The sequence below is a fragment of the Pituophis catenifer genome, unplaced genomic scaffold, assembly GCF_029215685.1.
Source record: "Pituophis catenifer annectens isolate HBS135680 unplaced genomic scaffold, rPitCat1.0.hap2 SCAF_9, whole genome shotgun sequence".
NCBI lineage: Eukaryota > Metazoa > Chordata > Lepidosauria > Squamata > Colubridae > Pituophis > Pituophis catenifer.
In genome coordinates this window covers 4,991,640-5,002,595 of record NW_027256889.1, presented here as the reverse complement: position 1 = coordinate 5,002,595, position 10,956 = coordinate 4,991,640, and the positions used below count along the sequence as shown (strand labels likewise).

The following is a 10,956-nucleotide window of genomic DNA, read 5'->3' as shown; positions in this document are numbered from 1 at the left end:
CTGGAGTTGCTTTCATATCCAAATTGTTATTGGGAGGAGAATTATCCACCTAGGGGCTTTTCCCCTCCCCATTTACTGACCTTCCCTGAATTTTCTCTGTTTCCTGTTCAGAACAGCTTAATTTATCTGTTACTTTCAGAACAGGTGTCCAGGTAGTCTCGACTTACAACAGTTCATTTAGAATTTAGTAACTCAAAGTTACAACGGCACTGAAAAGAGTGACTTATGGCCGTTTTTTCCCCACACTGGCAACCTTTGTAGCCTCCCCCTGATCACGTGATCAAAATTCAGACCCTTGGCAACTGACTCGTGCTTACGACCGTTGCTGTGTCCCAAGGTTACGGGATGCCCTTTTGCAGCCTTTTGACAAGCAAAGTCAACGGGGATGCCAGATTCACTTAACAACTGGGTTACTAACTTCTCAGTTGCAGCAATTCACTTAGCAACCGTGGCAAGAATGGTCATAAAATGAGGCAAAACTTACTTAACAAAGGTGGTTGTAAGTCGAGGACCTCCTGTACATGGCAAATTGGGGCAAACTGAAAAACAATTTGAGACAAAGATTGCATTTTTCGATGGGGTGTTTTACTTACGTCTCCGCCGATTTTCTCCATGCAGTACGGGCGCTCAGACAGTTATCGTGTGGCCACCACCCAAGACAAACATGATGACGATTCTTCACCCAAGAAGACCAAAGCTCAGCAGAAGAGTCGGGATCTGGATGATCTCAAGAAGGAAGTGGCGATGGTGAGTGATGACCTACCTTGATCCAACAGAGGTGATTGGGTGGTTGAGTGGAGCTGCAAGAAATGGGGAGTGATGATGACCTACCTTGGTCCAATGATGGCCATGGGGTGGTTGGGTGGAACTGCAAGAGATGATGATGAAGATGGAGGGAGATAGCAGGAGGTCCTCCTAAGTGTCGTCTTTTTGCCATGTGTTTCAGACGGAGCACAAAATGTCCATTGAGGAAGTCTGCCGGAAATACAACACAGATTGTGTACAGGTAAGGACTTTCCAGTTAGGGCTGGTGGGTGTTTCTTATTTTCCTCAAGGACTGGAGATAGGTTGAACATCTACCTGGAGGCTCCATAGCACCATGACCTAGCTGGTGGAGGATATCAGCTGACCAGCAGATAGAGAACTTTTGGGGCAGCTGTGTAATAAAAAGTTTCAATCGGGGACCTTGGAGGTCTTCTAATCCAGGGGTTAGCAACCTGCGACTCTGGAGCCGCATGTGGCTCTTTCATCCCTCTGCTGCGGCTCCCTGTTGCTGGTCGGCTCCACAATTGATAGGGCTTTTGGTTAGGACAGATAGAGGAAAAAGGATGCCACGCTAGGAGGAGACTCTATGGTGGGGGAACTGGACTTCTGGTCAGCAGAGGAAAAAGGATGCTACATTCTGCAGGGCCATTGAAACTAAAATTTTGGGCCTGCAGGAATTCTTGCAAAATGTTGATAGGTAAATCAGATGGTCCAATGCAAGAAAATATTGGAAGGACAAACTTCCTTGGCAGGGGAGATCCCTTGACTATGAAAGGGGTTTTCCACTCATCCCTTTTTTTTAAAAAAAAAATAGAATTATTTTTATAAAAGAAGTTTTGCACAGTATAAAAATACTACAAAAAGTAAAGTGTACTGAGCTCTATGATTTGTCCAAAGATAGAAAAAGTGGCTTATGATTTGGAGTAGTTCATGCTTTTTTTTTACTCCCCAGGGAAAAATATCTTTGGAAGGGTGAAGGGATACAGAGATGTTTCTCTCTGTTGTGGCTTGCCATTGGCCAGCGGAGCTGGCAGCAGATTCGGACAGTGAGGAGGTTGGGGAGGAACATGGGCCAGTCCTAGAGTCTGGGGAAGGCTGTGATGAGGGCTCTGCATCGGAGGCAGAGAGGGGGCCAGGACCGGATGCCAGTTATCAGCTGCCTTTGGAGTCAGACATCAGTGAGGCAGGCAAACAGCTGGAGCCTGTTCCCAATGTGCACATGCGCAGAGTTGCCAGATGAAGGGAACAGCTAAAGAACAAGGGTCGACTTGGGAGTAAGGCCACAGGTGGACGATGAATGGTCCCTCCCAGAGGGAATAAAAGAGGAGTAAAAAGGGGAGTGGAGTTTGCAGGAGACAAATAGTTCGCTTAATTGGTTCGTGACTCTCCGAGACTCTTTGCCAAGTTTTGAAGATATCGGCCTGGCAGCTCTCCAAGCCAGATAAGGTCTGTGACTGAAATTCTCCCTCGAAAGACTTTGCTGAAGGTGAATGAGAGGAATTCACTGTTCGTTTAATAAAAGGGGTTTTGTTGGGACCAGGATTCTGTTTTGTGCTTTTTGGGGGAAGTCTAGGTCAGAACACTCTCCCAGCCTATAGTTTTTTATCCTTTCTCTTTCTCTTTGACTATCAGGGTCTGACCCACAGCAAAGCCCAAGAGATCCTGGCCCGCGATGGTCCCAATGCTCTCACCCCACCCCCAACCACTCCAGAATGGGTCAAGTTCTGTCGTCAGCTCTTCGGAGGCTTCTCCATCCTCTTGTGGATCGGCGCCATACTCTGCTTCCTCGCCTACGGCATCCAGGCAGGAACCGAAGAGGACCCTGCAGGTGACAATGTGAGTGTCAGGTTTCGAGGTGGTCTCAAATAAATTGCATTTCAAACAAAGTCTTTGAAGAAAAATTCCCATTTATTAAGCACGACATTCTACTTCCGACTCATCGAAGCCAACATTGACTTCCAGACCCAAAACCCTCCCTTTCTGTTCCCCACTCCCCTGCACTCATTGGCCATCTTCCAAGTCATTCTACCTCTATTCTACCGCTCCAGCTCAAAGGAATTTCCCCCCTCCCATCCCATCTCCTAGGGGATATTATCTCCAGGGAAAATAAGTAGGTGAAAAGTCAAATGTCCCTTTCCAGATGCCTCCACTTCTTCTTATGTCAGCACTAGAGTAAATGTAGCTTGAAGTGCTGACAGTGAGTTTCGGTGGGATTTACGTGTTTGGAGAGTCTCCTTTTGGGAGGGATGAAGATTGGGGTATCTCAAAGACCTTCTGATGATCCAATCTTTCCTCGTCTCTGTTCTTGGACAGCTTTACCTGGGTATTGTCTTGGCAGCTGTGGTCATCATCACCGGCTGCTTCTCCTACTACCAAGAGGCCAAAAGCTCTAAGATTATGGAATCCTTCAAGAATATGGTACCCCAGGTATGGCCAGTTGTCTTTTATATCGACACCAACGTACAGTAGTGGCCAACATTGTGGAAACCTTTTGGGGAAAAGTGTGTTTTCTAAAAGTAGCTAATAACACCACTTTTTTGGAGTAGTAGTACCATAAAATTATATAACAATGGAAAGATAATTTAATCGAGAATGTAATGCAATAACTTTGATGAAGGATTTGCTATTAGAATAGCAGTTACAGTATAAAGAAGAAAAGTGAAGCACGTAGAAAAAACTAGATACACAAAAATGATCACTATAGAAAAAATTAGATATACAAAAATTATCACGTCAGTTAATCCTTAGTTGGGTAACCTTAAGCATGAATTACAGCCTTACAACGTCTTCCCATGGAGTGAACCAAGTCTTTTAATTCTGCAGCTGTTCTAATGTGAAACCAAGATTGAATCATTGCTTCTAATAAGTTTCTTGAGTCCGCTCGATAGATTTCCAATTGGGTTAAAGTCTGGGCTATTCCCAGGCCATTCCAGCAGTGGAATAGGATTATCTGGTGTTATTAGCCATCAAACCTCAAAAATAAACTTTTCCCAAAAGGTTTCCACTACTGTACAGGTAGTCTGCCAGAGAATTGCGCAGTCGGTGTCCAAATGGCGTCAGACAAGAACTTGTGGCTTTATATAAATAAATATATTTAAGTAAATAAGGAAGGCAAACGGGAGCATTGTCAGGTAAATTGACCCAGCAGGAACATTATGAGGTAAAATGACAGAGAGCACACAGCGCACAGAGAAAAAAAAATCCCCATAAAGTTAGGCCCAAGCCACCTTTATAAGTGATGTATAGGTATTATTTTCATTGCTGGTATCTTTCAGCTCACCTATTTGTAAAATGGGAGCAGAAATTAGGAGCCACTTCAGGGGATTTTGTGAACAGGAATGGGTGACGTAAGGTACCATGCTGAATTTAGTTTTAACCTTGTTTTTCTGGGGTATGTGTGTGTGTTGTGTGAGTCCAGGGCATTAAATTAATTTAGGATCCAGTGTATTGTACAATGTCAAAAGGGGGTTAATCAGAAGTCTGTCTGGTTAAGGCTGTTGAGTGAACACAACCATTTAGAATCTCGGGTTTATGAAATCAGATATGAAACCTTTGCAAATGTTGCACATGTGTTAAATACCGTATTTCCCTGAAAATAAGACCGGGTCTTATATTAATTTTTTCTCCAAAAGACGCATTATGACTTTCTGGTTAGATCTTACTTTGGGGAAAATACAGTACTAAACGCCTCCCTACGGTTGACGATCTTAACCGGGGCTTGTTTTGGGGGTAGGGCTTATATTACGAGCATCCTGAAAAATCATGCTAGGGCTTATTTTCCGGTTGGGTCTTATTTTTGGGGAAACCGGATAATAATAACAAGAATGACACAATGTTCTCTCCTGGAGACAATATGGCAAACTCCAGACGTGTTGAGCCCCCCCCCCCGCCCCTCATGGTACATTCTTAGGCAGTGTGAGAGTTGTGTTGCCAATGAACTTTGGAAAAGGATAGATTTACAAAGAAATATTTTAGGGGAACACGTGTCAGCATGACTGAAAATCCAGAATATATTGTTTTAATGAAGTTTGCTTTTCGTCCCAAAGCAAGCTCTGGTGATCAGGGAAGGGGAGAAGATGCAACTCAACGCTGAGGATGTGGTGGTTGGAGATCTCGTAGAGGTGAAAGGAGGAGATAGAGTCCCAGCTGACCTAAGGATCATCTCAGCTCACGGTTGCAAGGTTGGTGAAAATCTTACTAGTCTTCTTTTCAGCTGTTGTTCCTTTCAGCTCTGGAACAGACTATCAAGCCCCTGGGAATAAGAGCAATTTGCCGGTGTCCTTTACCAACTGTTCTCTCCCATTAACCAAATCTAAGTGGAGAGATCAGATTACCGAGCACAAGATCAATGTTGCGTAGGTCGTATCACTGTACAACCTTGCAGCTCGGATTTCCCTGTTTCTTTTGTTCGATGCGGAGCAGCCTCAGACAAGTGGGAGAAGAATGAATTTTGGATCCTTTTCACAAAAGTGATCAGCTTTCCCGGACTTACGTAACAAGCCCAAACCATCTGTCCTTTCAAATGAGTTGTGACGATTACTCTACGAGATCTGTCAGTTTGTTGACCTGCCAAATTTGAGATAAAACCAGGATAATTTTAACTGTGAACCCTTTCTGGATGGACTTGACATGGCCTGGCATTTTCTCTCTAGGTGGATAACTCTTCCCTGACGGGTGAATCCGAACCTCAGACCCGTTCTCCAGATTGTACCCACGACAATCCTCTCGAGACCAGGAATATCACTTTTTTCTCTACCAACTGCGTCGAAGGTAGGGGCTTCTGTCGGAGTTAGGACACCTTCTAGGCCTGACTAGAAAAAGGGAAACCACATCTCAGTAAAAACATTGCTGTGAATTGATATGAGTTTTCGACCCCAGTCTAGATATCACTGCTACGATTTGAATAGAATAACTTTATTTGACACCTTTCCGGATTATGATCAGATGACCTGTGTATTATCCTTTGTCTGGGAAATTTTGATCCACGCATCTTAAAGTTGCCTAATTTGAAAAACACTGATTTAAGAGAACATATTAGCACAGTATTTTTTTTTTTAATTTCTATTGGCTTTGCGACTGCTAGGGCATATATCTGCCTTAATTTATGGGAATAGAAAATAGAATAGAATAGAATAGAATAGAATAGAATAGAATAGAATAGAATAGAATAGAATAGAATAGAATAGAATAGAATAGAATTCTTTATTGGCCAAGTATGATTGGACACACTAGGAATTTGTCTTTGGTGTATATGCTCTCAGTGTACATAAAAAGACAAGATACATTCATCAAGAATCATAAGGTACAACACTTAATGATAGTCATAGGGAACAAATAAGCAATCAAATCATATCAAGAGCCTTGGTAGTACAGGGGTTTAAGGCACCCTGTTATTAAGCTGGTTATTAAGACCAGCTGCCTGCAATTACTGCAGGGTTCGAATCTCGCCAAGGCTCAAGGTTGACTCAGCCTTCCATCCTTTCTAAGGTAGGTAAATTGAGGACCCAGTTGTGGGGGCAATAAGCTGGCTTTGTATAAATATACAAAAAGGATGAAGGCTATTGCTGAGCACATTGTAAGCCGCCCTGAGTCTTCGGAGAAGGGCGGCATATAAATCAAATTATATATATATATATATATATATATATATATATATATATATATATATATATATATATATATATATATATATATATATATATATATATATATATATATTAGGAAACAGTCAATATAAATCTTAAGGATACCAGTCATACAGTCATAAGTGGGAAGAGATGGGTGATAGGAACAATGAGAAGATTAATAGTAATGCAGACTTAGTAACTAGTTTGACAGTGTTGAGGGAATTATTTGTTTAGCAGAGTGATGGTGTTCGGGAAAAAACTGTTCTTGTGTCTGGTTGTTCTGGTGTGCATTGCCCTATAGCGTCTTTTTGAGAGTAGGAGTTGAAACAATTTATGTCCAGGATGCGAGGGGTCTGTAAATATTTTCACAGCCCTCTTTTCGACTTGTGCCGTATACAGGTCCTCAATGGAAGGCAAGTTGGTAGCAATTGCTTTTTCTGCAGTTCTAATTATTCTTTTAAGTCTGTGTCTGTCTTGTTGGGTTGCAGAACCAAACCAGACGGTTCTAGAGGTGCAGATGACAGACTCAATAATTCCTCCGTAGAACTGTAGGATTGAAGAACTGTAAGGATTGCTAGAGAGGAATCTAGAATAATTCAGTAAGGGCTTACCTAACGTAGGAGTCCACCAGGCTGAGCCTGAGGGAGGTATCAAGCCCCTCATCAGTCTTGAGTCCCTTCATGACAACAAGAGATCTGAGCCCAGCTCACCATGAATTCCGTTGATTCTTATCTACCGGCTATTTGCTTTGACTGTTAGTAGTTCAGGTTCTTGTCGAGACCTTAAGCTTGCAAATACATCTTTATAGCTATTTGAACTGCCTGGATCTTCTGATTCCCCTGGCGCTTGACACCTAAACTCTCATCCTAAATTAGCTTAATGGTTTGTCTCTCTCCTCAAGGAACCTAGTGAGATTTGTAAGTTACAGTTATCAAACAGTAGTTCCTAAATTCATTTAAATATTGCAAGGGACATGGTGGCTCAGTGCTAAGACGCTGGGCTTGCTGATCGAAAGGTCGGCCGTTCAGCGGTTCGAATCCCTAGCACCGCATAACAGAGTGAGCGCCCATTACATGTCCCAGCTTCTGCCAACCTAGCAGTTCGAAAGCACGTAAAAAATTCAAGTAGAAAAAATAGGGACCACCTTTGGTGGGAAGGTAACAGTGTTCCGTGCACCTTTGGCATTGAGTCATGCCGGCCACATGACCACGGAGACGTCTTTGGACAGCGCTGGCTCTTCGGCTTTGAAACGGCGATGAGCACCGCTCCCTAGAGTCGGGAATGACTAGCATGCCTAGTACCTTTAATAGTAAAAAGATCTGAAATGATTCATCGGGGCCTATGCCATAAATACACTCCAATGCTCTTTTAATTAGTTCATCCACAGATTCCAAAATCCAAGGTCTTGAATTAATTAATGGATTGGCCCAAGGTTCGCATATTTGATGTGATGTCAATGGCAGCTTCGGGGGAACCTTACCTTTACCTTATGGGCAGTGAACATCCAACACAAATCAACAGCAGAGATCTCCAACCTGAGCTGAGATTACAACTTCTAGAATTTCTAGCCAGAACGGTCAAGTTAGCTGGGAATTCTAGGAGCTATAATCACCTACCAGATCTGGAAATTGTTAGATGCACAGAAAATTGGAGAGAGAATGCATGCCCACCGATTTGTCTCTTTTCCCACCAGGCACAGCCCGTGGGGTTGTCATTGCCACTGGAGATCGGACAGTGATGGGTCGAATTGCCACCTTGGCTTCAGGCCTGGAAGTTGGCAAGACCCCCATTGCTAGGGAGATTGAGCACTTCATCCAGCTGATCACAGGCGTGGCTGTCTTTCTGGGCGTCTCCTTCTTCGTGCTCTCTCTCATTTTGGGCTACTCATGGCTGGAAGCTGTCATTTTCCTCATTGGCATCATTGTGGCCAACGTCCCTGAAGGACTCTTGGCTACAGTCACAGTAAGTACCTGACAAGAAGTCTACCAAAGAACTTCCTAGAGAAAATGGATGGAAACTAATCAAGGAGAGAAGCAACCTACAACTAAGGAGAACTTTCCCGACAGAACAACTAATCAGTGGAACGACTTTCCTCCAGAAGTTGTGGATGCTCCAATACTGGAGTTTTTTTAAGAAGAGATTGGACAACCATTTGTCTGAAGTGGTATAGGGTTTGCTGCTTGAGGGCCGTAGTGGCACAGGGGTTAGAATGCAGCATTGCAGGATGACTCTGCTCACTGCCAGCAGTTCGATCCTGACGGGCTCAAGGTTGACTCAGCCTTCCATCCTTCCGAGGTGGGTAAAATCGGGACCCAGATTGTAGGGGGCCCTTAGAGAGGGCTGTAAAGCAGTGTGAAGTGGTATATAAGTCTATATCAGTGGTGGGATTCAAGTAATTTAACAACCGGTTCTCTGCCCTAATGATTTCTTCCAACAACCAGTTTGCCAAACTGCTCAGAAAGTTAACAACCGGTTCTCCCGAAGTGGTGCGAACTGGCTGAATCCCACCACTGGTCTACATGCTCTTGCTACTGGACTAGAAGACCTCCAAGGTCCCTTCTGGCTGTTATTCTGTTATATTTGTTAAAAAAAAAAACTACTGATATCTCATCTTGGTTTCCCAGAGGTGGTGATGATAATGATGTCTCAATGTTCCATTTGGAAAAAAAATGATGTGAAGTTGAGCTCACTTTTTGAAAAAGAATAAGGGAATAAAAGAGTTGGAAGGGACTTTGGAGATCTTCTAGTCCAACCCCCTGCTCAAGCAGGAGACTCTATATTTATTTATTTTATTTTTAAATTTCTATACCGCCCTTCTCCCGAAGGACTCAGGGCGGTGAACAGCCACAAGATAAAACACATAAATACAAAAATTTAAAATAGATTAAAAACGAATTAAATAATTTGGCTGAATTTAAAATACCCCATAATTTAAAACAAATTAAAATTTATATTTAAAATTTATATTTAAAAGGGGAGAAGATTTAGGCCAGGCCAGCTTGATGAAATAAAAAAGTCTTAAGCGCGCGACGGAAGGTGCGCAGATCCGGGATCCTCCGTATCTCCGGGGGGAGCTCGTTCCAGATCGTAGGATCTGGATATCAGACAAACAGTTATCCAATCTCTTCTTAAAAACCTCCAATGATGAAGCAGCCACAATTTAAAAAATCTCCAGTGATGAAGCATCCGTAACAGTTATCCAATCTGTTCTTAAAAACGTCCAGTGATGAAGCATCCATAACTTCTGGAGGCAAGTCATTCCACTGATTAATTATTCTGACTACCAGGAAATTCCTCCTTAATTCTAAATTGCTTCTCTCCTTGATCAGTTTCTACCCATTGCTGTTGTGGCCCCGCCCTCTGAGCCTGTCCCATCGGAGGAAGAAAGCTCCGAGCATGAGGAAGAGGAGTCAGCCAGGCCTCCCTCTCCAGGCCCCTCCCCTCTGGCATTGTCTCAAGTGCCGGCCGAGGGAGAGGAGACAGCTGATTTGGATCAGAGTGATGAGGAAACATCATTCCTGGACGCAGGCCTCCGAAGGCGTGATAAACATTTGCAGCAGTTTAGGAGGCGTGCTAGGGATTAGAACTGAGTCACTGGACCACACCCCAGAGACTATATAATAGAGGATGGTGGTCAAGGATCTTTGTGACGAACAAAGCAAACCTTGGATAGTCACTAAAGCCTCGTCCGGAGCTGCTGAGAGAAAGATTTAAAGTGTCGGACATTTGGACTCTTGAGTATTTATCTTTCTGTTTTACTTTGAAAATAAAGTCACTTGGCAGACGGTGTGTCTATCACTGCCAAGTGGGAGATAAGACCTGGGTGCGTTCCAAAGTGTTTCCTTAACCCTCGACTGGCTGTGTTTGTGTGTGTGTGGGTACGGGGACAGATCAATTGCTTCTTGTCCTACCCTGAGGTGCTTTGGAGAATAGCTTGACTCCCTCTTCTTTGTGGCGGCCCCTTAGATATTGGAAGACTCTTGCCTTTCAAGGAAAATGCCAGATTGGGCATCTCTGATGGGAGTCCTTTCCTTCAGCCCATCGCTAAGTTTCATTCCTCCCATTTAGGTGTGTCTGACCTTGACTGCCAAGCGCATGGCTCGCAAGAACTGCTTGGTGAAGAACTTGGAAGCCGTAGAGACCTTGGGCTCCACCTCCACCATCTGCTCGGACAAGACAGGGACCCTGACTCAGAACCGAATGACTGTTGCCCACATGTGGTTTGACAACCAGATCCATGAGGCTGATACCACCGAGGATCAATCTGGTGAGGATTACTGTGGGGAAAGAGACTACAGAGACCCTTTCCCCATCTTGCATTAAGAAGAGTTGACAGAGGACCTCTTTGTAACGGAAAGGATAGGAAGCTGAGGGGGGTTCATGTCTTCTTGGGATCTGTAGCTCGGCTCTAGATCCATGACAGATCCTCCCAGTTTTGCTGTGTAGGGTGAGAATGATGTGCAACAGACTGAGAAAGGCTGAGGTGGAACCTTGATTGAAATCCCATCTTTCTCCTCTTCACGATTTGACCCATTCTCCCTTACTCTTTCCCCTTCACCCGATT

At 43.8% G+C, this 10,956-nt stretch overlaps 1 protein-coding gene across 1 annotated transcript in view; it reads left to right on the top strand.

Annotated features, from left to right (window-relative positions):
• The first annotated feature begins 612 nt into the window (after nucleotides 1-612).
• The window catches only part of LOC139321115 (sodium/potassium-transporting ATPase subunit alpha-3), a 30,897-nt gene continuing 20,553 nt past the window's right edge, over nucleotides 613-10,956 (top strand). The window contains exons 1-8 of the mRNA XM_070949737.1: nucleotides 613-747; nucleotides 947-1,006; nucleotides 2,398-2,601; nucleotides 3,079-3,192; nucleotides 4,812-4,946; nucleotides 5,418-5,535; nucleotides 8,086-8,354; nucleotides 10,461-10,659. Coding sequence (XP_070805838.1) covers nucleotides 613-747; nucleotides 947-1,006; nucleotides 2,398-2,601; nucleotides 3,079-3,192; nucleotides 4,812-4,946; nucleotides 5,418-5,535; nucleotides 8,086-8,354; nucleotides 10,461-10,659 — 1,234 coding nt within the window. The remainder of the gene's footprint in view (nucleotides 748-946; nucleotides 1,007-2,397; nucleotides 2,602-3,078; nucleotides 3,193-4,811; nucleotides 4,947-5,417; nucleotides 5,536-8,085; nucleotides 8,355-10,460; nucleotides 10,660-10,956) is intronic.